Below are 27,193 nucleotides of genomic sequence, written 5' to 3'. Positions count from 1 at the left end.
CAGGTGATCTCTTCCTGTTACAGTTAGAGCTGCAGTATTTCTGGTCAGGTGATCTCCGAGGCAGCAGACAGACCATCACAAAATGGGGGTTCAAGGCAATATTTACTAAAATATATATTCCAGAACGGTAAGATTATTTAATATGCCACTTAATTTGATATTAACTATTAATTTTAGTGTATAGTTTAATTTTAAGCAGTGATCTCCAGCCTAAGCAGTAAGAGGAAAGCTGCTTCTGCATGAGGAATGTATGGGGTCTCCCTCCTTTCCAATCCAACAGCTGAGACATTACATGTTTTTTTATTCACTAACTAGTTGTCAGGGGCCTGACTTGCCCCCACCATAGAATTGCTCATTCCTGTTGCTCTTAGACCAATGACATGCCCTGTACCTATGACATGGCCTTTGTTCACAGGATATATGTAGAGAGGTTAAGATGAGAACATCCTGGCAAGGAAGGGGTTAAGTAGCCTCCCCAAACACAAAATTGACCCACCACCCATGCCTGTAATCAATATATCTGCTGTTGGAAGGTCAGAGTTATATTTAAACAGGAGAGGGGCAGACTAAAATCTGATCTGCGGCGCTGCAATCACCCCTTCCCCTCCAGATCCCCAGTACAGATGATTTAACCTTTGCCTTTCCGAGGCCATCCCTCCTTTCCCTTTCTAATGGCAGAGATGACTTGTAAAACGTGACCAAGGCACATAATTATGACATGTGTTTATGGCACGTATTTATGGCGCGCTCTGTATTTACACCACCAGACAAAGAGCTGCGCTGAGCATTCCCTGTACCTGCTGAATGTTGTTGAGACTTTCTTACTGTAAACTATCCCTCGTACCCTTTGCTCAAGCTCTCTAACCCTGCCTATTGGCTTTTTCAGTAAGTATGGGAGTGGCGTTATAAGGGTGGGTTTTCTGACACAGTGAGACATCCCCAGTTATATTATCTGTACCCTGCTCCTGTAGCCTTTATTTTCCCTGCAGCTGCTGGTGCCCACCTTGAGCTTTCATCATGTCTCGTCCTCTTACTGACCAGGAGAAGCGCAAACAGATCAGTGTGCGTGGATTGGCCGGCGCAGAAAATGTCTCTGACCTCAAGAAGAACTTCAACCGACACCTCCACTTTACTCTGGTCAAGGACCGAAATGTGGCACTGCCCCGCGATTATTACTTTGCTCTTGCACATACAGTACGGGATCACCTGGTGGGACGCTGGATCAGAACTCAGCAGCATTACTATGAGCATGACCCCAAGGTGAGCTGTGATGCTGGAAAGGCTCAGTGCGTTCATCTAATAATCCTCATCTATTTATAATGTGTGAGAATGTAATATTCAAAATACTTGTATGGAAACTTCCTGGCATGGGATCCTTTCTATGCCAGGACATCTTAATCTTACCTCCCCGCGTAAGTCAATACAGAGTGAAAGATCCAAGAGCAGCAGGAAAGAGCAATTCTATTGTATTGACTGTCATGTCCCTTACAGACAACACTCTAGAATTGAATATGTGACAGTTAGCAGAGTATAGAAAACTGTTCTGGTTTTAATGATGTCCCTCTGTTAGTGCCAGTATTCTATAAATAAAATGCCAAGGAACTTCTGTGCCTCTGACTATTGGCCCAATGGGTATGTGTATTCCTCTTTCATAGCTTACTGCTGCTTTCAAAACAGTGACCATAAAGGGGAAAGGGAGAAGGTTGCACACCAGTAATCTAATGATCTACTTTGCAAGGATCAAACATGGAGTATATTCCTATTAAACATCATCTCCCATTAATCTCATTGCCTATATTGAGAGGTGTAATTCATCACCAGTTTGGGCCTGCAAGATGAACCCTGGAAGTAGCTGGAGAGTCATCATCTACCAGCACATCATATAGTGAGATAAACCATTTAGTAAAACCATGCAATTATTATCCGTGCTAAGGACTGACTGACTGCCAGGCACTATAACCACAAAATAGTCGTTTTATTTGAATCTGCACACTCCTCTTCACTAAATCTCCCCAGGCCTGCATTTCCCTCATGAATAGAGCGCTGTCTGCATTTGGCCACCCTGTATTCATGAGGTGTTGGCAGAGGCATAGACGTGACCCAACTCCTGACCAATACCTGTCCATCATGGGTGCCCAGGGCCAGCTTCAAGCAGTGTTTCTCAACTCCTCATAAGACCAGTGCTGTTCTGGGCATTTTGGGTCCATCACAAAAACCTTCACAAACATTAGACATTGTAAAGCTCATTTACAAAATGTCATTTTCTTATTCTAAAAAAAGATGCACTATATCTGCAGTGCAAAAGAAAAATAAATAAACAGGCGCAACACGCCATGTCTTTTCTGCTTAAAGGGGTGCCCCTTGTATGCCCCTAGGTTGCACTCATTTAGAACTTTAAATCCAGAAGAACTTTGCAATTTTGCAACCCTTATTGCTTCTGCACATGTGTCTATTCCATTGTAAATGTGTGCTAAATCGTTTAGGTGTTGCATTGGCTTGTGGCAGAGATAAGAAGGACCAGCAGTCATTTTACTTACTATGGGGTTAGAGATTTTTTTGGTTCTGTTACAAACGATCCCAACACTGTATAAAGTGGACTCCCATCTGCCAGATGTTTTGAGCAGTCTCAACTGTTAAAGCCTTCTCTTTAGTGCAAAGTAAATAGTAAATGTCTAATTTCCTTACTTTATAACTTATTTCCATTCGCCACATACTTCACTTTGCCTATATTATATTGTAGAGCAGAGGTCCAACATTTGGTTAGCTCCCCCTTGTTTATACAGGGGCCAGACAGATATAGAAACACCTTGAAGTATCTTAGAATTCAAATGGGCATTTTCCTTATATCTCATCATGTTGGACCAGACACAGTTCTGTGCTACCACTGGGTATTAAGTGCAACACTTTGGGGGTTATTTATAAACACTGGGCAAATTTGCACCTGGGCAGTAACCCATAGCAACCAATCAGATGATTGCTTTCAGTGTTCAACCTACAGCTGACTGTAAAAAAGCTAATCACTGATTGGTTGCTATGGGTTACTGCCCAGGTTCAAATTTGCCCAGTGTTTATGAATAACCCCCTTTGAGTACCAGTTTTATAGAGCTGCCTATTCTAAGCAGCTTTCATTATTTATTTATTTTAAATGATTTGCCTGCCTGTTTCCAGTCTACAACTGAAACCACTTCCATGTTTGCAGTGTGCAAATTGCAATTGCAGACGAGATCTGGTAGCACACCTAGGAATTGTGGGCAATTCATTAAAACTAACGCAGTTGCACGTATCCTTTGACTTGAAGTGGAAAGTGGTGGTGTCAGAAATTGTCATTTTTGGGACTTGTCATCTGAGTTCCGTTGCAAGTTCGCTGCTTCAAATGATACAAGGCTTATTTGCAAGCAAGGCAGAATGGAGCCAGTACAGGGCACAACTATGCAGCTTTGGATGCAAGTACCTTTAATGAACATCAATTTTTGTGCAACGACTGCTCCTAAAATTGCACAACAGCAACTGCACTTGCAGGTCATAAATGACCCTTATAGACTGTTAGTCTTCTATTTTTTATTGCTTATCTCCTGGTGATTTTCCATTATGACTTCCAAGGAATTCCAAGGGTTTAGTACAAAAAATAATTTTTTTTTAAAAAAAATCACATAAAAAAAAACATAAAAATGAAAAGTAAATTCTATGGTGAACGAGCCTTTTTAGTGTTGCCTATACCTGCCTTCAGTAACGTGTCACTACACAGCTGACTCTCCTATATAATCCTTATACATGGGCTGACCCATATGTTATAATGTCCTAATCAACAATCTTTTTTTTTTTTTTTACCAGCGGATTTATTATATCTCCCTTGAATTCTATATGGGCCGGACACTACAGAATACCATGGTGAATTTAGGTCTTGAAAATGCTTGTGACGAAGCAACATACCAGGTACTTATTAAAGGATATCAGGACACTGCTGAATATAACAATAGCTATTAGCTGCCTTTTCAAAGATTTGAACCTAAACATAATTCTAGCTTGCACTGAATTTTTCATTTTCATCACAACTATATTTTGCAATATTGCAATAACTAATGTATTCTTATTCAAGAGTCTTATATTGGTTCCGATGTTGTAAAAAAACTAGAAGTAGGCCTTTTCCTTTAAAATGGCCTTAGAACTCAACGGTTGTAAAATCCTTATAGTTTACAGCAGGGTTTCCCTTATGCAATATACAGTATATACCTTCATGGCTCTTATGTATAAAAATAGAAATATATTCTGAACGTCTAAAAGTAGGTTAATACAAAGTTATAGCAAAATACTCCTATAAAACACTAATGATATGCAGATTATTACAATTATAATTATTATATGCAGGTTATTACAATTATATTATTATAATCAGTTACAGATTATAAATACTATGATTTGTCATGAATAGTTGATCAGCTGTGACCATTTTTTACAGCTTGGACTAGATATGGAAGATTTAGAGGAGATTGAAGAAGATGCTGGATTAGGAAATGGAGGTCTTGGGAGATTAGCAGGTACATATGCTTGTGTAATATTTTTAAATGCAACACTTTTTGTAAGATACTGTGAATGGTACTTCTTTGACTTCTTTGATTTTAAAGAATTATGTCATAATTTTAAGGTATAGTTTTTTTAAATTTCTAAATTACACTGTGTATATTGTAATTAATTAATTAATTCTACCATTTAAAATGTTATTCTTGAACTAATAAATATATTTTAGTTGTAATATTGGTGTGTAGGTGCATCTCAAGTCATTTTGCCTGGTCATGTGCTTTCAGAAAGAGCCAGTGTTTCACAATGGGACTTGTTTCAGATAAGCTATTGTTTCTCCTACTCAATGTAACTGAAGGAGTTGCGACTTGGGTTAGCTGGACTGGAATTTTTACTACTGAGTGCTGTTCTCATATCTTCTACATGACTAAGGGCACCTGGGAAATTGACAACATGTTGGATTTCAAAATTAAATATAAAAAAATCTGCTTGCTTTTTTGAAAAATGACAGAATTCTGCTGGAGGATCGTTATTAACAGATGCATATTGGAAAAAAAAAAAACATGTGATAATCCCTTTAACATTGAATACATAAAATACACATTTAATATTCACAACATGAAATTTCCAAATGGTCCACACAAAGTTGCAGCTTCACCTGTTCAGGGAAACAGGGACAGGCCCTATCACAGTCTTGACCCATTTAAGGCTTCAACCTTAAACCTGGCAACAACATTATTGACAGGGAAGGCTTTGGGAGTACTCACAGATAACAGACATGGGGAAATGTAATAAAAGGTGTAACATTTCTGATATACTTCTGTTACAATTGATTCTGTTCTTTACTTGGGGCTCTATTTCGTTTTTGTGAAGACTCTAATTAATGGTCCTTCAATCTCTTTTTAAACCTCCCGCATTTCATTTTTTCACGATTGATGCAGGTTTTGAATCTATTATCCAGAACGCTAGGGACCTGTGGTTTTCCAAATAAGGTTAATGTTCGTAATTTGCATCACCAAAGGGGCAGATTTATAAAAATAGATGTGGCATTATTTTCTCTATCCAAAACAAAGAAAGAGAAAGCACAAATATAAACACAGGCTCTTTCTGAAACTTTGAATAGTCACAATTTATTAAAGAAAAACATGTCGCCAATAAAAACTTGGCAAGTAAAAGCAGTCAGGTTTCTATGGAAGTCAACAGGAATTGTCTCTAACAAGTTTACTTATTTATTTTCCAAGTTTATCAAAACATTTGAGATTTTCCATCTCATTGAAAATGAATGGATCAATGTGATTCTTGCTTGCAGTCTAGTTTTTTTTCCCACAATGAACCCAACTACAAATATTCTGAGGTTATTTTTCTAAACAAGATAGTGCTCGAGGAAAAAATGTCACACAGATTTTGTCTTTTTTTCCCCCCTTGACCTTGAAAATGAGTTAAAAGGCCTCTAAATCTACTAAAACCCAAGAGGTTTTAACGTACACTGATCTCCCTTCTGATTTTTTTCCACAGCTTGTTTTCTGGACTCTATGGCGACTGTTGGTCTTGCTGCATATGGTTATGGAATTCGGTATGAATTTGGCATCTTCAATCAAAAGGTTTCCAATGGCTGGCAGGTTTGTTGAGTACTCTATCTAATGCACACGGGAAAAACAGGTATTTTCAAAAAGGCACCTATCAAAAAGAGTTCCCCCTCCTCACCAGAGGATCAGGATCTTACAGTGAATTGCACTTGGGACACTTGTTGCTTATGCATTGGCTTCTGCTTGGCTACCCACACTGGAACAGCACTCAACAGGGTGACATTCTCCAGGGAATTTACCTGACAGGCTTTCAATTGACATACCAGTTGCTGATTTGTTTTGTACCCCATTAAAGATCCCTTGGTATAGTTTACCCAACAATAACTAATATCATTTAAAAAAAGAAATCCCTCCATAACTTCAAAACGTTTTTCACTGCCTTCCAATAAGACATTCTGTTTTCTGCCTCTGTATATTCCATTTTCATGCTTTTTTCTACTTTTGTCCATTTATTTCGTGCCTTGCTCTTTTTACTTACTATTCTAGATGGAAGAGGCAGATGATTGGCTGAGATATGGAAACCCCTGGGAGAAAGCTCGGCCTGAATGTATGATCCCTGTGCATTTTTATGGCAGGGTTCAACACACACCACATGGAGCTGAATGGGTGGACACACAGGTTAGTACAATCTATTACCATATGAGGAACTTTAATACCAAAATAAATATATTTATCGTATACAGGAATGGGATCAGTGTCTGGAAACTCTTTATCCAGAAAGCTCTGAATTATGGAAAGTTTGTCTCCCACATTTTATCCAAATGATACAAATTTTTTAAAATAATTTCCTTTTTCTGTGTAATAATAAAACAGTACCTGGCGCATGCTCCAAACTAAGATGTCATTAATCCTTATTGTAATGTTATTTAATGTTTGCATGGTTTTCTAGTAGGCTCAAGGTTTGAAGATCCAAATTATGGAAAGATCTGTTATCCAGAAAGCCCCAGACCCACTAGACTAGATTATAGGTCCCATATCTGCAGTGATTTTCTCCGTTTCTTATTTTTATCACATTTGCCAGATTGTTCTTGCACTTCCATATGACACGCCAGTTCCAGGATACAAAAACAATACAGTGAACAGCATGAGGCTTTGGTCGGCAAAAGCTCCCAATGATTTCAACTTGAAAGACTGTGAGTGGAGAAATCAAACTTTATGCTTTAATATGACTTTAATGTGACTTACTATGTCCTTGACAATATGAAATTATAAACAACTTTCAAATACTGATTAATTGAGAACATCTTAGTGGTTTAAAAGTTACGAGGAGATGTAATTGCTACTCAAACCAGTGTTTTTCTGCCTCTTTCTACAGTAAAAACATGTCTCTTCCTCAGAATGATTTGCTTGATTCAACCCAAGTTTGTTCATGCGCTGGCTTCTGCGACATTGATTCAACAGTCAGAACCAGCAATGGAGAAAATAACTGCTACAGACAGTCCTGCTTTGAACAGCAATGACATTTTTTAAGAACTTTGAAACCGCAAATGTTTTTGACAAATTAGAAGGCTGCTAACAATTACATTTTCTTTTATTGGGGAAATAGTGTTTTTTTTGGGGGTTACATACCCTTTACAAAGTGGAAGCCTGTGATGTGTAAATAATTTATCTTTGGACAAGGTCTTAGCAAAATGACATTTATGTCAAAGCTCCGTCCCATATGTTTTTGTGTACGGTAGAATGACTGTGGGGTGCCAAGTTGTTCAACCCTCCCATTGATGCTAACAATTTACTACACACCCCAGATTGGTGCACCTCATCTTGCAAAAATTTGCCAACCTGGGGTACTTTTCTGATCAGCGCCCCAGCATCATCTATACTGCTCTAGGCAATTGCTGTACATACTGTTTTCAATTAATTCTGTGCTGCACAAGTGCAGAGGGGCTATCTGGGCAAATTTGGGGTACTTATTTCAAGAGGTACAAATATCTAATTTCAGCCGTTATTTTAAATAGGCTTGTGATGGGTAGAAATGCGTTCCTCTGTTTCAGTACAGAAGGATAAATACTGAGAAGCTAGTGATAAAAATAAATAAATTTCTGCTTCTTACAGTTAATGTTGGTGGTTACATCCAAGCGGTTCTGGACCGTAATCTTGCTGAAAACATTTCTAGAGTTCTATATCCCAATGATAATGTAAGTGGCCTATTGTCATTGCTGAAACCTATCCATTAAAAATATTCTGTTGTAAAACTCTTCACACCACTAGGGGGCATCGTCTTTATTATGCAGTGGAGTGTTGGGCTGCAGGGCAGAGGAAGTAGAAATGCCACCATATTAACTGAAGGAATAAAAACATTATTATTAAGACTGATAACTTGGGTTTTTTTGTGCATTAGAGAAGAAGCTCTTAAATGAGGATATGGTCACAGATACATGTTATAAAAAGCTATACTTTTCTTTAGGAGACTGACATGAACTTATGTCCACTGGCAGTGGCTACATTTTAGGGGTAGATCTAAGAACAGCACTCAATAGTAAAATCCAGGTCCCACTGAGACACATTCAGTTACATTGAGTAGGAGAAACAACAGGCTGCCAGAAAGCAGCTCCATCCTAAAGTGCTGGCTCTTTCTGAAATCACATGACCAGGCAAAATGACCTGAGATGCACCTACACACCAATATTACAACTAAATATACTTGCTGGTTCAGGAATGACATTTTATATTATACAGTGAATTATTTGCAGTGTTATTTAGAAATAATGACTACATCATAAAAATCAAAGCCTATGGACATAGGATTGATGTGATACTGACCGTGTATAATTAGCAAGCTGGGGCACTTTCTCATTAGGCACATGCATGTGGCACTAGGAGCTCCCTTCTTTATACCTTTTATAGAAAATACTCCTATCCAGGAACAATTCCCTCCACTGAGGGAACCAGTAATAGTTGCCCTTTAAAGGAATACCATTATAGAGGTGAAGGTCAGATGGTATGTTCTCCTTGCCCGAACCCCAAGATTAAGAAAGGCAACTGCTTTTATATTCCATTACTTGAGTTTTGTGTAGAAGTTATCCAGCTAATTCAATTCTAATTTGTTTTCACTGTCTTTATTCTCAGGGCTTTCTTGCTTGTTATGTATCTGTCACTCTAAATATTGCTTTTACTATGTTGAGTCTACAGTATCTTTAATAAATGTCTCTCTTCTATGTCCAGTTCTTCGAGGGTAAGGAGCTAAGGCTGAAGCAGGAATACTTTGTTGTTGCCGCCACCCTACAGGATATAATCAGACGCTTCAAAGCCTCTAAGTTTGGTTGCAGAGACGCAGTCCGTACTTCATTTGATTTGTTCCCTGACAAGGTACATTCATTTCTATCAAGCAGATCCTCATTTTCTATCTTTAGCTCCTTTCAGTTTTTATAGTCATTTTTCGCTGTCTCTTTTAGGTGGCCATCCAGCTTAATGATACCCACCCATCACTTGCAATTCCTGAGCTCATGAGAGTGTTTGTGGACATTGAAAAACTGGAATGGGATAAGGTACCCATCATCTGTTTTGTCCTAACATTTAATATCATTTCATTTAATTAGTCCCTGACTCACTTGTTACGGGGATAGTTCACTTTTAAATGAAATTCAAATACTATCTACAATTGGTCTTTTTTTATTTTTTGTGGTTTTAAATGATTTAGCTTATTTTTCAGCAGCTTTCCAGTTTGGAATTTCAGCAACTGGTTGGTAGGGCTCAGTTTAACGTAGCAGCCAGCCAGTGGTTTAGGGCTAGTCCACACGGGGAGATAGCCCTGCGTTTGCGGTCGCGGCGACAAAGCGCCGCGCCAGTCGCCGCGACCGGCGCAGGCGACAGTTTTGTATGGGCGCCTATGTAAAAACGCCTGTGCTAACCACACGAGGCGATGCGCTTTTCAACAGTCGCCTGAAAAAGCCTGGCGAGGCATTTTCAGGCGACTGTTGAAAAGCGCATCGCCTCGTGTGGTTAGCACAGGCGTTTTTACATAGGCGCCCATACAAAACTGTCGCCTGCGCCGGTCGCGGCGACTGGCGCGGCGCTTTGTCGCCGCGACCGCAAACGCAAGGCTATCTCCCCGTGTGGAATAGCCCTTAAATTGCAGTCAAGAAGGTTATTAAGATTAATTACAGCCTCACAGAGCAATACTTGTTTGGCTGCCGGTGTTATTTACTAACTTTTCCATTTTAAGTGGCAAGCTGTAAAGAAGCAGAAGAGGAGGCAAATAATTAAAGAAATGAATATGAATCAATAACAGGGCATCCTATTACATACTGAAAGCTAATTAAGGTGAACTACTCTTTTTATAGATTGCTTCCAGGGTCGGACACCAGAGAATCTCCTGGTGGGTCTAGGCCCTAGTGGGCCCTTTTGTTGGATAATTATTATATCTAGTTATAGCATTTAGCATGTTTTACTTGGGCCTCAAATGTTAGGTTCTCTGGTAGGCCCTAATTCATTCTGACACTGTCTGACACTGTATAGTTTATGTTTCATAACAAAAAGAAAGATATATATTTGGCAAAGGTCAAGAGACAATTCAAATGAAAATAAGTCAAGCAGATACACACGCCAAAAAATGAGAATAGTAAGAAGAAGAATTCCCCTTGATAAAGGCTATTTCACTGAAACGTTTGGGGTATCTACTTTTTTGTACCCTTCCTTTGCTTTTTATTACGATCTGGGTGGTATGTATTTTCACTATACTATCGTATTGGATTAATGTTTATATGTGCACAATGTATAACAAATCCTGTTTGGTATGACACATATGATCTTTATATGAAGAGACTTTTTCATGTAAATACTGCCTTGTTTTGATAGTCCTTTGAGTGTGCAATTCATTATAAAGAATATTAATTCCATGTACAATGTTGCACCTGCCACAGCTGCTTCTGGTGTGTTAATATGGTCACAACTGCGTCATACATCACTAGCCATTTATACAGGGATTGTGTGTGGTTCTTTAGGCACCACCAGTCTACTGCACCTATTGACACAGATTGCAGTGGTAATTCTGGAAATACACCCATGTTCAGGGTGGTGATTGCTCCAGGGTTCCACTTGTTTGTAATTCACCAGAGCAGACCAGGCGGTGTAATGCAATGTAGGTACATTGTCCATGTCACTGTAAAACTGGCCATACATGGAAAGAGGTGACTCTGTAAGAATTGGACAAATCACACAAGTGTAACTTGGGCCAATGACCAGATTTCAGACCCTTTGAGGGTGGACCACATCAGTGGCTTGAATGCAGTCTTCTTTCTATGAAATGATCTAAGCTGCTATGTTCTACAGTTATGAATGTGACATGAACACGTGAGTCCATGGCTTATTTCACATGAGTCAGGAACTAGTCCAATTGGCCTTTCAAGTCTCAGGCAAATTGGAGATCGCTTTAGATTGTTTTTATATATAATTAATACTCCTTTCCTTTCTTCCAGGCCTGGGATCTGACTGTCCGTACTTGTGCTTACACCAATCACACAGTGTTACCAGAAGCTTTAGAGCGTTGGCCAGTGCATCTCATACAGAATTTGCTCCCAAGGCACTTGGAAATCATCTATGAAATTAACCAGAGACATCTCAATGTACTACTTACCTTTACTTCTCGGCTCTTCTTCATCTTCTCTGCTTCATTTCTGTCTATTTTTTCTTTTCTAATCCAGATGCATTCATTATTATTTTTTCATGTACAATACCATACTCAGTCTCCCTCCATCTCTCCTGTCTCTCACGTTGCCTCTTTTTCATTTGTCCTTCTACAGTATTTCCCTCTCTATCTTTTCTTTTATTGTATTATCAAGATTTTTCCCTCTTTCTTAGCGTGTTTCATCCATGTTCCCTGGAGATATGGATCGTATGAGCAGGATGTCTCTTGTTGAAGAGGGCTCAGTAAAGCGCATTAATATGGCTCATTTATGTATTGTGGGTTCACATGCTGTTAATGGAGTTGCCCAAATCCACTCTGACATTATAAAGGATACAGTGTGAGTATCTTTCCCTCTTTGTTTCTTTCTACTGATGTACCATAGAAACATAAATATTGAGGTTGATTAGCAAAGTCTGTCTTGCTCAACCACAATTTAACTGCTTTCAATTCTTATTCTTTTCTTGCCGAAATCCTCCCCATCATGCGCAGGCAGATGTCATTAATGCTAGTTAGTACTGTGCAAATTGCCCTTAATATTCATATTCTATACCCTTTTTCTCAGTTTCCATGATTTCTATGAGATGGACCCACACAAATTTCAGAATAAGACAAATGGAATAACACCCCGGCGCTGGTTGGTGTTGTGTAATCCAGGTCTGGCAGAAATAATTGCAGAGGTGAATATAATTAGATATATGTGTGTTCTTCTCCTTAAATAATAATTTAAAGAAAGAGAGGTTTATTGTACATGAAATTACAGATGGTTTATTTCCATTCATAAAGACCATATTTGTTTCTGTCATGAATGACCTATTTAACTAAAGTGGGGTGTGTTAACACTTTATTTGTAGCTTGTAGGGCCTATTAGTAATTGTATGTATGTATGGTATGTATTTATATAGCAATATTTAAGTTCATAGCACTGTACAGCAGAACAATACATTAATAGAACGAACAGGGGTCATTAGAATAATAAATACAAAAGTTGGATAAAGGAGATCCCTGGGCCAAAGAGCATACAATCTAAGTAATTATTAGTCCTGAATATTGGAGCAAGGAGCAAAACATCAGGGAGTAATTGTCAGATATTTTGAATTGCTAATCTGCATAGCATTGCACATATGCCCTTAAAAATCAATTTGACTTGTGGCATTTCTTAGCATCAGAGTGGGCAGTTAGTACTGAAACACCGCAAGAATTTTCTGTGCATCCTGAAACACAACCTGTCTTCTCTCCCCTCATCCACTTTCCCTCAATCTTCCACTAGTTGCACTTGTCTCGTCAATCAGATGATCAGCCCTCTATAATCTAATCTCAAAAACACTCCTTTTAATTTAATTTTATCTCCTCTTTCCACCATCCACTCTCGTCCAAGTGGATTCAGTGCAATCAGTCCTAAACCCATCTCCTTCACTATGGTTCTCTACCATAATCCACCATCATCCACCATGATGGATCCACCATCATTCATCCCAGATTGTCTTTCTGGATCCACCATCATTCATCCCAAATTGTAAAGAATGAGGGCAGATTATTGAGGGCTGAGAGTGGATGGAGGAAAATAATTAGGTGGATCATGAAATACTGATGAAATGATGAAGGTTAAGAGTATATAGGAAAGTTATACATTTTTGGAACACTGACTGCTTGTTTGATACATGGAGCACTACTAAATCTATTATAATTTTCTTGTTCCTACAGCGTATTGGTGAGGACTACATCACTAACTTGGACAATCTTAAGAAACTCCTTAACTTCGTAAATGATGAAGGGTTTATCCGGGATGTGGCCAAAGTGAAACAGGTAGATATACAATGCTGTCTGGAACATGTACGTTTCTGCAACATAGTAATTAACACAGCAAAAAGTTTATCTTCAAACAGTTCAATAGACCTTTAGCAAACCTTATGAACTTTTAGAATTTAAAGTTTTTCAAGAATAATAAGGTCTGTGATAGTCCCTGCAGCTAGTTCCAGGATATCACTCCTTTTGTATCAATTTTGGACTTAAATGGACTATGTAATCAGAGACTGTAGTTTCACATGATGACTTTCTACAAGGTGCCCATGGGAAGTTTGTGGGGCTGGGGTCAGTGCATGTTTTAGTTTCTGTGATGTGTGTTTCTTAGCAACTATTACCATGTGGTAATAAAGTAAATTATATATAATATATATATAATAATACACTGCTTTCATTTAAATATTCTTTGGCTTTATAATGTGTTTCACATATTTGAACTAAGAGTGTTGGTATTATTATTATTATTGTTAACATATCTATAATCCATACAGGAAAACAAGCTGAAGTTTGCAAGGTATCTGGAGAGTCAATACAAAGTGAAAATTAATCCAAACTCTATGTTTGATGTTCATGTGAAGAGAATTCATGAATATAAGAGGCAACTTCTAAACTGTCTACATGTGATCACTGTGTACAATCGTAAGTAGGATAGAAGAAAAAACCCGGAGAGGTGGCTAGAACTTTAAAAACCTATGTTGTACGGGAGTTGTCTCTATGCATTCATGGGCAAATAGTAGCACACCATGAATTTTAATGTCTGATCAAAACTCCATGGTCCTTTTGCTTAGCTGACACACTGACTACTTGTGCTACTAGTTAGTCCAATCATCTGACCTAATCAAAACACAGTACAACCTGTTCTGTACTATTTCATGGGCTAGTAAGACAAAGGATAGTAAAGAAGCCTAATAAACATTATAGTATTTTTTCACAAGATAAAAAAAACAAGAACTTTGTAAACTGAACTCTTTCCCTGTGTTGGGACACAACTTTACATTTTATTCCTGTAGTAATAACACCCCTATGTTTTCAAGTCTCATAAATAGGTCCATGCACAGACGTATCCTCATTCTACAGCCTTCAGTATTTATCTGCGAGCCACTAGTTGGTCCTAAGGAAACCAAATTGAGTACATTATTAGCTGTGAGTGTATTTACTCAAACAAATCACATCCTATGTTTTCTTGTGTAACTGACAATTAAAGTCTCATTTTTAAAGGGATACTGTCATGGGAAAAAAAAAATTTCCAAAATGAAATCAGAAAGCAGAATTCTGCACTGAAATCCATTTCTCAAAAGAGCAAACAGATTTTTTTATATTCAATTTTGAAATCTGACATGGGGCTAGACATATTGTCAGTTTCCCAGCTGCCCTAAGTCATGTGACTTGTGCTCTGATAAACTTCAATCACTCTTTACTGCTGTACTGCAAGTTAAAGTGATATCACCCCTTCCCTTTTCCCCCCAGCAGCCAAACAAAAGAACAATGGGAAGGTAACCAGATAACAGCTCCCTAACACAAGATAACAGCTGCCTGGTAGATCTAAGAACAACACTCAATAGTAAAATCCAGGTCCCACTGAGGCACATTCAGTTACAATGAGAAGGAAAAACAGCAGCCTGCCAGAAAGCATTTCTCTCCTAAAGTGCAGGCACAAGTCACATGGCCAGGGGCAGCTGGGAAACTGACAATATGTCTAACCCCATGTCAGATTTCAAAATCGAATATAAAAAAATCTGTTTGCTCTTTTGAGAAATGGATTTCAGTGCAGAATTCTGCTGGAGTAGCACTATTAACTGATTCATTTTGGAAAAAAAAAATGTTTTCCGATGACAGGATCCCTTTAAACTAACAATGCAGCAAATTCAGATTTGACTGAATCCTCCACAAAAGGTTTGGCCCAATATTGAACTAAAAATTGAGTTTGGAATCAGTTCAGCTGAACAAAGTTTGAAGTTTTAGAATCCTAGTAGCTTCTTTACTGTAAAATACATAAAAAAAGGTTTCCAATCTGATATGATACAAAACTGCATGTCGTCTTTTCATCTGACATTGACTGTCGGATGAAGTTGCAGAAAAACAGAAAAACATCCGACTTGATCTGATTACATTTTACATTACAGCACAGAGGATGAGATTTTGTAGCATCCCGCAACAACTTGTGCTGTTGCTTGAAAGGATAATGTGGGAGAGATATGTTATCCATCCAAAGACTCCCATCTAATTGAGCCCTTACAATAAATGCTGGCAGCCTCAGTTCTTGTCATTCTTTTCTAATAATGCCAGTGTAGATCCGTCTGCTTTACTGTTTCAGCTTTAATCTTTCAGCTTTTGCTGCTTTACTGTTTCAGCCGTCACTTTGAAGACAAATTACATTTTGCATGAGAAAAGAAAATGTCATTTTAAGCAACTTTACTTTACATTGATTAAAAAATGTTTAATGATTTTCAGTGTATTTGTAAAAGGGTATCGCTGCCGAAAGCTGTATCTATCTGGCTATTTCTGTTCCCTGCACTCCTTGTTCTGAAATAGGCAAATACCCTCTTTTTGTTTTCATGTTTATCAAAGACTGTACACACCTGGATATTTGTACAAGGGCTTCATTTCTGTTCTGAAGGCTGATAGTGGGACCATGTGCATTTTCCAAACACTACAATCCTATAGGAAGGTTTATAATGATGGTTCATCTGACCATTTGATGTTCCAATCACTGAATATCACTGGGTATTTAATTCCTGTGGTCAAATTTCCCAATTTATGCCTTAAATTATCTCCTATCATGAATGAATGGTTGGGAAGCGGTAGTCCTGCTGTAGATGTCAGCTTGCACAAGGAAACAGTATATTTAAAAAACGTTGATTTCTTCAACTACCTGAGATGCCATACTTTTGGATGCACTCACATCTACCAGTATACATAAATAGGTTTATGGCATTTAGGGGTTGTCTTTTGCAGCTACTTCAGGGGATGCCAGTTGAAGCCAGATTCTTAAAGAATAACAAAGATTGACTTATAACTCCAGGCCCCCTTCAAAGTTCTCCTTCCCCACACCACATATTAATCTGACCATTGGTCCTATCTATGTTCCTGGCTTAAAATGCAAAGTAGAGCATCAGGGATGTAGGTCGCTATCTTGAGCAGCTTTGGGTTCACTATTTTCCAATCGCTGATACAGAGCATGTGCAGTTGAAGCCAGATCCTAATTGGTTTATGCTCTTGCAGCACACTCTCTACATTCACTAGTTGTGAGACTAATGTGTGGTGTGGTTTGGGAGTGGGGAGGGAGGCCTTTGGATGGGGCCTGGGGTTGTACGAATTGTTTTGGTCTCCTTTAAGGTCTAAAGCTTTCTGTTTTGAACTCCATCATAAGACCCAAAGCTTCTTTCTTCAATGGACAAGAGCATTTTGTTTTCCATGCCCTAAAAATACTTTGAAGATGGGAAAGCATTGTGTAATTTACTTTCTGTGCAACAGGTATAAAGAAAGATCCCAGCAAACAATATGTACCCAGAACAGTGATGATTGGAGGAAAGGTAAGTTCAGCTTTTGTTTAACTTATCTCACACTTAAAGTAGAAACTACCAATGTGACTATCAAGGCTTGACTGTTATGCATTGTTGTACATTTCCACATTCCATTGTAGGCCATGATAAAAACCATGAGGGACCATTTACATAACAGAATGCAGTGTAATTGGCCATTTTTTTACACTTTGAATACTATTATTCTGGTCTTTAGAGTTGCTGCAGGTCTCTGACGTTTCTCTTGTGACTATAGCTTCCAGTTCAGCACTCTAATGGGAAGTGGCAGGACAGGGGAGGCAAGTAGGGATACGTTTAACTTCATTGAGACATGTAAGTCAAAGAGAGACAGACGACACAGAGAGGCACATGTGCTTGTAAAGTGACATCTACTGGACATGCTCTTGTGAGGATCGCTAAATAGTCCAACCAATGCCTGTAGTGGTGGTTTAATGGTGGATTAATAATGAGATCAGTCAGTTTTCTTCTGAAAGGTGAGCATCTCAATCTAACTCAACAATGCATATGATCCATGGAGAGCACCAATTTTTTATTATACTAATTAAGACCCATATGCATGGAAGATGCTGATCTCCGAGCACCTAAATACATCAGTTAAGTGATTTGATTCTAGTCTGTCTGGGTTTATCCATTAGCATAGCACAGTCATGTCCCACTGCATTTTGAATTCTCACAATACTTATATTCATATAAATGTATCTATGCATTATAATAGAAACCCATTTAAACACCCATGTGTAAATTCACTCAAGCCATATAGTAATAATGAAATAATATTAAACTCATTACACTCTTTATAACATAGACAAACTGAAATATATACATAGCAATGAAAACACAGGTGGTTTTTTTCTAAAGTATCAGCAAGAACCTAATATCCCTGATCCGTTCAGTAACATGTAGACGCTGCATAAGGTGATTCACAACAGTGGCGTAATTTTACACTGGAGTAGTAACCCATAGCAACCAATCCGCAATTAGCTTTGCTCGCACAAAAGCCGTAAGACTAATGAAAGCATAATTCTCATTCTCATACTGCAAAGAGAAAAAGAGATGGAGGAATGAAAAATAAGGGGGATGGAACGTGGGGTATTATAGGAAAAGAGAGCATAAAGGGGCCATTTGTGACCACCAAAAGAGTGTGTAAAGTGCAATTAATGTGCTGCTTATTTTGCACACTTCCTCTTACAGAATTGCAGCAAATATCTGCTCTCCATTTTAGAGCTCAGAGAGATGCGGCTGCCATTAATCTCTTGCACTTTTCTCTGGGTTTAGGTAAATGACCCCTTCTTAGTTTTTACCAAATAGGATGAGAAAAAGTAATCCAGAATTATTTTGCTTTGATTCCCTTACTGGGTTTTTTGAAAGCTTTCTTCTTCCAGCCCAAATTCTGTTTTTCATCTTTTTCTCCATCTTTTTACTTCCCTGTTTCTGTTCTGTTTCATGATCACTGTAACATTTTCTTATTGACAGGCTGCTCCTGGGTATCACATGGCCAAGATAATTATTAAACTGATCACATCAGTGGGTGATATAATCAACAATGACCCCATGATTGGAGATCGTCTAAAATTAATTTTCTTGGAGAACTACCGGGTGTCACTGGCAGAGAAAGGTGAAGCCTTTAATATATATATATATATATAGCTTTATTAGGAGGCACGGATGTTTGGCTGAGAGCAGAGACCTGCATTCAGTCCATGAATACAGCTCTGCATGTGTTTAGCTGTGCTGTACTCATGAGAAGTGGGTGGAGTGGGTGAAGGGATTCACTATAGCAGCTCACCATCTGGTAAAGGTAATAAATGCTATTGACATGCTTTTCTATCATCTACTAATGTACAGTGGTTCCAGCGGCCGACCTATCCGAGCAAATATCCACTGCTGGCACAGAGGCATCTGGCACTGGCAATATGAAGTTTATGTTGAATGGTGCCCTCACAATTGGTACCATGGATGGGGCAAATGTGGAAATGGCTGAAGAAGCTGGAGAAGAGAATCTCTTCATTTTTGGAATGAGAGTGCCTGATGTGGAGCGTTTGGATCGTGAAGGGTAGGGAGATGCCTTTTCTATATTGAATGATACAATTTATAAGTAAGATTTAAAGTCATTTCTATGTACATAACCAAGTATGGGGAGTCATTTACTGCATGTGTAATAAAATGCCTTCCCTGCTTATTTGCATTTATAACATTAAGTAAGAGATGCTTCTACTGCTTTTTCAAGCATTCAATGGTGAAACTACTAGGTCACACCCCTGACACCCGGCCTCCATAGACCACTGCAATTTACCCCAAACCCTCAATCCTTCCACTTAGAGGTCCATTCACAACAGTGCACTTACTGTTGTATTATGAATTAAAAAATAAATGTAAATGCTATTGGGCAACTACAGCCATTTTGCAACAACTGACTTTTTGACCATATTTTAGTCACAAGCTCAAATGAATTTCCCATAGTATTGCATAGTGCAATATTTCCATTGTTTTGATAGCACATGTTTTTAGCAAACACGTGTTTGTAGATAATAATAAAGATAAACACTCACATGCCGCCTTTTCCTTACATTACAATGGAAGCCTATGCATTACAGACCTCTGCTAATTAACTGGAGGGGACAGAGAAAAGTTCTCAACATGCATGCACAAACGACTTGTATGGGCATAGGGTTGCCACCTGGCTGGTAAAAATCTTGCTTGATGCCAATGTTATTTATAGGGAAAAACCATAAAAATATAGGAAGGCCGGTATTTTTTTCCGAAATGGTGGCAACTCTATATGGGCAGTATGTAGGACAGAGCTACAGTGAACTCTAGGTAAGTCACATACACTGTAACACCTATGGTGATTGACTATTACAAGACCTGTGCTGTTGGACAAAACAGTGTCTCTGGAGACACCCCACCTTCATTTATAAAAATGCTTCCCATTATAGTACCAGAAGCATATCAGCTGGCCCTCTCCTCTTTCTCAGTCACGGACAACAGCAGGGATCTGATTTGTAAGGCTGCAAGCCATGGGTCTCTCAATCTTTCTTGCTGCTGTGCCTCCCACATGTGTTGGTAACATGCAAGCAATGGTGTGTAGCTCTATCCTCAAAAAAATAAAGAAAAAAGAAAAAACTATAAGTAATGAAATAGGTCCCTCACCAGGGCAACCCCCAGTCCAAGAGTTGCCAATCTATTTTCTTCAATATCTAAGTTTCAAAGTGGGGTGAGGCCCATTCAATAGTAAAGCAGTAGCCCAAATATGATTAAGTTAAAAAAGAGTTTATTAGGACATATGAGCCTAATGCTTTTCACTTACTCATAGGCTTGCTTGTGTTGGTGCCTGGAAGTTAAGTGGTGTACCTTGTAATTGTTTTTATTTGAAACTCTGTATGAGGTACATGCCCCTTGCTTCCAGCCGTGGTCCTGAGTGTCACTGTATAGGTGGAGTAAGAGGACCATACTGTTCTCCTTTTTTTATTTCAAGGATGCTGGGGACATTTTTTGGCCCCTGTAGTTTAAATGCTAAGAAACCCTTATCTCTGTATGTGTACTGCTACGACAATGGCACCTGTACTGCTGGGACATTGTAGACTTTGCATTTGTATTACTTTCATGTTACACTTTTCTACATTTTATTGGTGAAAGCTACGGGCCCAGTATTTTTTCTGTATTCGTAGCACTGGGACAGTGTTCCAAGCTTTACATTTATATTGCTGTAACACTTGAAATGTGTTGAAATAAACTGGGGCTGCTCATTATCACATTCAGTACGTATGGTATATGTTCAGGCTGGCATAGCTTTTTTTAATCTTTTGTGTGTTTATAAATCACATTGACAGTAGTACATGCCAGGAAAAGAAATTGTACTGTTAACAGTGTGACCCTTTTCTTCAGCTCCCTACTTTAACAGGGGAGCATGCCAAACCATAGTAAGCTTTAGCCTTTAGTTTGAACAATTTCATTTATAATGTAAGAAAAATACATTTATGTGCAAGACCTAGGGGCAAGCACTTATACAGCAAAGCTCAAGTCTTTCCAGTCTCTTTCCAGAAAATGGGTTATATATCTGATACTTCATCTGGACTTCTATGCATCAGAGGAGGATTGGAAGCACAAGGGAAAGAAATTTGTTGCTAATGTAGCAAATAAAATAATGATTTCCTTTAACCCCATATGTAGACTGGTTGTATGTGGTAGACATTGAGGAAGAACCCTGTCCAGTTTGAAATGTCTCTTTTAAACTGTCCATGAGTCAGTTTTGACTTTTCCAGGCCCTGATGAGCAGTGTGTGTCTATAACTTATATAGGACATAGCAATACAATTTTGTTAGTGAAAGGCAATTGTGTAATAATGTAAGAAGTTGTAATGTAAGAAGATGAATTGAAAATGTATTTTTAATTCACATACACTCATGTTTATCTAAACTTTTATTTTATTGGACATTACATAGATTAAGACCAAACGCGACCCATAGACAGGTTACTATTCTTCGCTTTCCCAGTAGAACGCACACTTAAAACCCAACAATACAACATACATCATCATCGTGCATCTCAAGACCGAATGTTCTCCAGTTGGTAGAAATATCCTGTCGGAGCATGAGAACTACTACACTGTTCATCAGTTGTTCCAAATGGGAAATTTAGTCCTTGACTGGCTTTAGCACTGCCAAGATAATGATATACTCTATTTTACTGTTTCACCATTTCTCCCATACACTCTCCCGGCAGGAGCAATGGTGGAAGATGGAGTGATCAATATTTGATCCTGCTGGCCTCACCCACTGCTGATTCTTGCCTTGACTGTCCCCTCTGTTCATTCTACCTTAACAGAATGGAAAGAGATCCTAGATCTACTGTGCCCTTCCCTGTCTCTGTACACATGCCTTTACAACTTGCCTTTCCTTTCACATACATCCATATTTATACTTTCAAAGTTCTACATTTCTCCAGCACACTTTAGCACACTTTCCACCATCATGGCCATTATATTTAAATAAGGAACATCTATTTAAATCTCCTTTAATTTTAGCAAAAAGGTATTTTGGAAACATCTTAGTAATTATACCCCACTTGGGAAACTCAAGTTCCTTCTTCCTGACAACCGCCTGCAAGCGTTGGTTTAATGTCCCATAATGATAAGACTTTTTTTTCTATAGGAAGCTTTTCAATGCATTCTACCAGATCCACTAAACACTACATTGTATGCCTTTTTATTGTTTGTATTCTACCAATTACAGATTTACTGCCCACTGAGAGGCCAAAGGGTTCAGTTCAGTTCTGTGAACAGGCTTCAGTTCCATGGTTTCCACTTCTACTTTAATTTACTTATTTTTTTGGATGGTTGGGGTTTTTTTTCTCCCGCCCTGGTATATAACTGGGTTCTATAGGTGTGCAAAATTCATTGTCTATGTAGTGTCTTTAAGAAACCCTAACACAGCAGTGTGCCCTAACAAAAATGTGCATGATGGCATCACAGTCTTGACTTATTATTACTTTTGCACAGGTACAATGCCCGGGCATATTATGAGAGAATCCCTGAACTCAGACAGGCGATCGATCAACTTAATTCAGGATTTTTCTCCCCCAAACAACCTGATTTATTCAAAGATGTTGTCAATATGCTGATGAACCATGACAGGTCAGGATCTCTTTGTCTCTCATGCTTTTAACACATCCACCACACTTCTCCTTAATCTCTGACTTTTCTCTAAACTGCATTTCCCCTCTCCTTTCGCTTGTCTATCATGTGTCCTTTCTCTTATGGGTTGTTTCTTTTCAGGTTTAAGGTCTTTGCAGATTATGAAGATTACATCATGAGTCAGGAGAAAGCTAATGCTTTGTACAAGGTAAGTACAATATGTGGGGTGATTTGCAAAAACATTTTTGGATTTCTGTTCTACAAATATTATGGTGCACAAGCAATATAAGTGCAGTTTTGGTAGGGAGGTTTCAAATGAATGATTCCAGGGTGGTAATTACAATAAGCAAGTGAGGCATTGTTAGAAATTATAAAGATTCTATATAAGTTGCTCTGTCCTACCCATTAGGTGGTTTGTCTCCGTCTTTGCAATTCTATGAAATAATTTTGTTTCTAACTAATCACATTGTTTCTTTTTTCCCAATACATTGCTTAGAACACTAAAGAATGGACTCGCAAAGTGATACACAACATTGCTGGCTCTGGGAAGTTCTCCAGTGACAGGACCATTACTCAATACGCCAGAGAAATTTGGGGAGTAGAACCTGGCACAATGAAAATCCCTCCACCTGATGGCCATAATGAGTGACTCCTCTGTACTGCTTTGGTTGGTGCTGACTGTAACCAACCTCCCATCCCACCCCCACGGCACCGCTCCAGAATGACACAAAATGAATCGTCCAGTCGTCATTCATATTGTTGCCCCTGTGACCATCACCTGCTCTTCTCACCTTCAGCTGGAGCCCTGCCAGTACCCCCACCAAGGAGGAACCCCAAAAGCAATGCAGTTCCATTCCTTAAAAAAACAGAACATGGTTGTCTTTACCCCTTCAAATTAAGCCCACACCCGCCACCACGGTGAAAAAGTTTTTGTCGTGCCCTCAGTCATTCTATTGGGTAATCTATATTGCTTGAGCATACCTAGCATTATAGTCTCCGTCTCCATACCCAGTTGCATCTTTGCATTATTTATTTGGTTCTATATTCAATGGATCCTTACACTGATAATATATCACAACTATGTCATCATTTTGCATATTTATACAAGTCCAGATCTAACATTTCTCTATAGATGATTCATTAGCAATTTTGACCTTTAAATATGTAATGTGGTATTTAATAAAGTAAACGTGTCAGTGACGGCTTCAGTTTTTTTTTCTATCGATATCCCTTGAAAACTATTCCTCCAATAACAATACTTTGTGCCTTATTGTTTCAGTCTTCTATCTTACTTGTCCTCTGTCCTTTTTCTCTCACTTTGTATCCTGGCTGTTTTTGTTTTTCTGTCTCTTTCAGTCTTATCTCTCACCCTCAGGCTTCCTCATTGCTTCCTTGGGACCAAAGTGAATATCCGATTCTTACTGTCAGTTTGTTTGGCATACAATTATTTAACCACTAAAGGGCTTATTGCTTCGTTATGTTTAACTCTTCCTGGTTTATGAACAAACGGCTCTGCACAGAGGAAGTTAAGAGCAGAGAAGCAGATTCCTGCCCTGACCTTTCCCAAGAGCTAATAATAGTTACTTCCCACTGAAGGAAGGAGAGCTGAACATTTCATGTCCCTATATTATACCCCTTTCTGATTCCAGGGTAGTACATACCCCCTGATGCAGATGTGTAGGTCACAGAGCAGTGTGATACATTAATCACTGGAAATCTGAAACTGCACTTGTGAAAAGATACAACAGAAAGGCATAGTGCATATGTCAGAAAGAGAATATACAGAGGGAAGAAAAATGGGAAAAGAGGATGAGCCAAAAAGTGAGAAATCCACCAGTATATAAAGAAGGGAGAGGGAGAGAAGAAAGAAAAACGATTAAGACGAAGAGCATAAATAACAGAACCATAGAAGGAGAAAAAGAAGAGCAAGAAATCCAGGAGCACGTGAGTGTGGGTTTGACATATAAATATATGCAAATAAAAAGGCTCCTATTGACTTTACTCTCAGCTATACTATATATATATTCCTAATTATCAGAGTCACGGGCAAGCTGAGGGCCCTAGTCTCTGATTTAGCTTACTTCATTTTGCTTTACTAAGGGCTAAAATATGAGAAGTGCCTTCTGTTTACAAACTGCAGAGATGGCCCTGCTCTTGACAAACTGCCGTTTAAAGCAGAGATATTTAGAATTATTTCTAGCTAAGGATTCTGAGAATTGTTTCTTGTGTATTTAAAGCACGACTAATACCACAACAATGAAAATGATGCATCTTAATTGACATTCAGTTATTCTGGGGGGGGGGAGAATTGCAGCAGCTGCAGGGGGGTAAAATGTGTAAAATACCCAGTGGGGTGCAGGCTTAGGAAACAACTTATCTAACAGATGGTGGGGGGGGGGCTGTAACCCCTATTTACACAACAGAATATTTGTGCCCTGTAAAATGCTTTCTTTAAAGCAATGTGCCTTATATAATATTATTATATTATTGTTAAAAAAAAATGAGTGCATAATTAGACATTCAGAACTCAGATTGTGACATTCAAAAGGAAAACCACAGTATGTATAAATCAAATGATGATGCTTTCAAATATAACACAAGATACAGGACTGCACATAAATGAGTATTACATGTACATCTCTATAGGATAGTGGTAGTATATAGTTTCAGAAACTACAACTTTCCCTTTAAACTTGTAGTTGTGCTGTATCAAATGTGTATGCATGACAGTAAATAGGACAGTGTCGCTTTTATACAGGTCCCCATTTTGGACAGACTCTGTATGTTACTATGTTCTGAAGGTTGGGAGCCAGGAGATAAACATGCTGCATGATGCTGATGCTTTTTAAAATAAAAACATACATGAATTATACATGCACCTTAAAGGGAAACTATCATGGGGAAAAAAATGTTTTCAAAATGAATCAGTTAATAGTGCTGCTCCAGCAGAATTCTGCACTGAAATCCATTTCTCAAAAGAGCAAACTGATTTTTTTTATATTCAATTTTGAAATCTGACATGGGGCTAGACATTTTCTAAATTTCCCAGCTGCCCCTGGTCATGTGACTTGTGCCTGCACTTTAGGAGAGAAATGCTTTCTGGCAGGCTGCTGTTTTTCCTTCTCAATGTAACTGAATGTGTCTCAGTGGGACCTGGATTTTACTATTGAATGTTGTTCTTAGATCTACCAGGCAGCTGTTATCTTGTGTTAGGGAGCTGCTATCTGGTTACCTTCCCATTGTTCTTTTGTTTGGCTGCTGGGGGGAAAAGGGAGGGGGTGATATCACTCTAACTTGCAGTACAGCAGTAAAGAGTGATTGAAGTTTATCAGAGCACAAGTCACGTGACCAGGGGCAGCTGGGAAATTGACAATATGTCTAGCCCCATGTCAGATTTCAAAATTGAATATAAAAAAATCTGTTTGCTCTTTTGAGAAATGGATTTCAGTGCAGAATTCTGCTGGAGCAACACTATTAACTGATTCATTTTGAAAAATTTTTTTTTTTCCAGTGACAGTATCCCTTTAAGGTTATGCACCTTTTAACACAATATTTGTCATGGCACTATCTGCCTGCAATGGCTGAAGTTACTGTATTAACTGCAATTATTACTATGTCTCAGTAAGCTCATACATCTAAATCCAAATTTAAAATCTTGCATATATCTATTCTAAATTTCAGCTGGTTCTCAGACACCCTAATTACCATTTTTTTCCCTGCATTCATCAGTGGTGTCCAGAAGCTAGATGGGGATCTACCAGTAGACCTTTAGCTGGTGATCAGTAGATCTCACGACATTGTCAATAAACAGCTTCTCTAAATCCCCCTCCTATTTCATGCTTTTCATTCAGATATTTATGTTAAGTAACATAAGAAATAGTTGTTTGTTAAATATAGCAATGTACATCAACTCTAAAATTAATATTTAAGTAATATTTTATATGGATCAGAATGCTAACAATGCTTTTATGGATGTAGATCATAATGGGAGAACAATAAAAGTAGACCTCACGTTAGTAAAGTATGGGCACTCTTGCTATAGATCTACAGGTTGTCTACAAACTACACAGAATCCATAATGTGCTTAATTTAGGATCTCTCCCCAATATGCCCACCTTGAGGTGGGTGATATCGGATCATATGGGCGTTGGATCATGGGATCATCAACGAATCCATCAACTGCCGATCAACATCTGGCTGACTTTCGGCCAGTTATCGATTGGGGATGCCCGTTGGAGGGCCCCACACACGGGCCAATAAGCTGCTGCTCAGTCTGTTGACAGCTTTTATCGGTCCGTGTATGGCCAGCCATAAACATAGCGATCCGCTTGTTTGGCAATTTTGCCTAATGATCGGATCTCTCCCCTATATGCCCACCTTGAGGTGGGTGATATTGGGTTGAACCGATCATGGGCCCTAGGACCCAACAATCGGATCATACGAGTGGTCAGATGGCGGGAACGCATCAACAAACAGATGCGGTTAGCGATCTGAC

The 27,193-nt window shown here is 38.6% G+C and overlaps 2 protein-coding genes across 3 annotated transcripts in view; both read left to right on the top strand.

The window, feature by feature from the left end:
- The first annotated feature begins 623 nt into the window (after positions 1-623).
- pygb.S (phosphorylase, glycogen; brain S homeolog) lies at positions 624-23,898 on the top strand. Of its 2 annotated transcripts, none has more exons than XM_041591556.1 (21): positions 624-885; positions 990-1,260; positions 3,832-3,933; positions 4,457-4,535; positions 6,031-6,134; positions 6,588-6,719; positions 7,123-7,234; positions 8,154-8,236; positions 9,264-9,407; positions 9,494-9,586; positions 11,516-11,662; positions 11,898-12,061; positions 12,287-12,401; positions 13,426-13,527; positions 14,016-14,163; positions 16,999-17,057; positions 18,540-18,681; positions 18,912-19,119; positions 22,564-22,698; positions 22,840-22,906; positions 23,195-23,898. In XM_041591556.1, the coding sequence occupies exons 2-21, from the start codon at positions 1,018-1,020 to the stop codon at positions 23,345-23,347; spliced, it is 2,532 nt and encodes an 843-aa protein (XP_041447490.1). In that variant the 5' UTR covers positions 624-885; positions 990-1,017; the 3' UTR covers positions 23,348-23,898. The 2 variants fall into 2 exon arrangements, with proteins under 2 accessions (XP_041447490.1, XP_041447489.1); XM_041591555.1 differs by having other exon boundaries at positions 625-885; positions 972-1,260.
- A 326-nt stretch (positions 23,899-24,224) lies between these two features.
- rasgrp2.S (RAS guanyl releasing protein 2 (calcium and DAG-regulated) S homeolog) overlaps positions 24,225-27,193 on the top strand; it is a 38,232-nt gene continuing 35,263 nt past the window's right edge. Inside the window, exon 1 of the mRNA XM_041591148.1 lies at positions 24,225-24,642. The gene's annotated coding sequence lies outside the window, so the exon portion shown is untranslated. The remainder of the gene's footprint in view (positions 24,643-27,193) is intronic.

Source organism: Xenopus laevis, chromosome 4S (assembly GCF_017654675.1).
Source record: "Xenopus laevis strain J_2021 chromosome 4S, Xenopus_laevis_v10.1, whole genome shotgun sequence".
NCBI lineage: Eukaryota > Metazoa > Chordata > Amphibia > Anura > Pipidae > Xenopus > Xenopus laevis.
The sequence above is the reverse complement of the archived record's forward strand: the minus strand, read 5'-3'. Positions and strand labels throughout refer to the sequence as shown.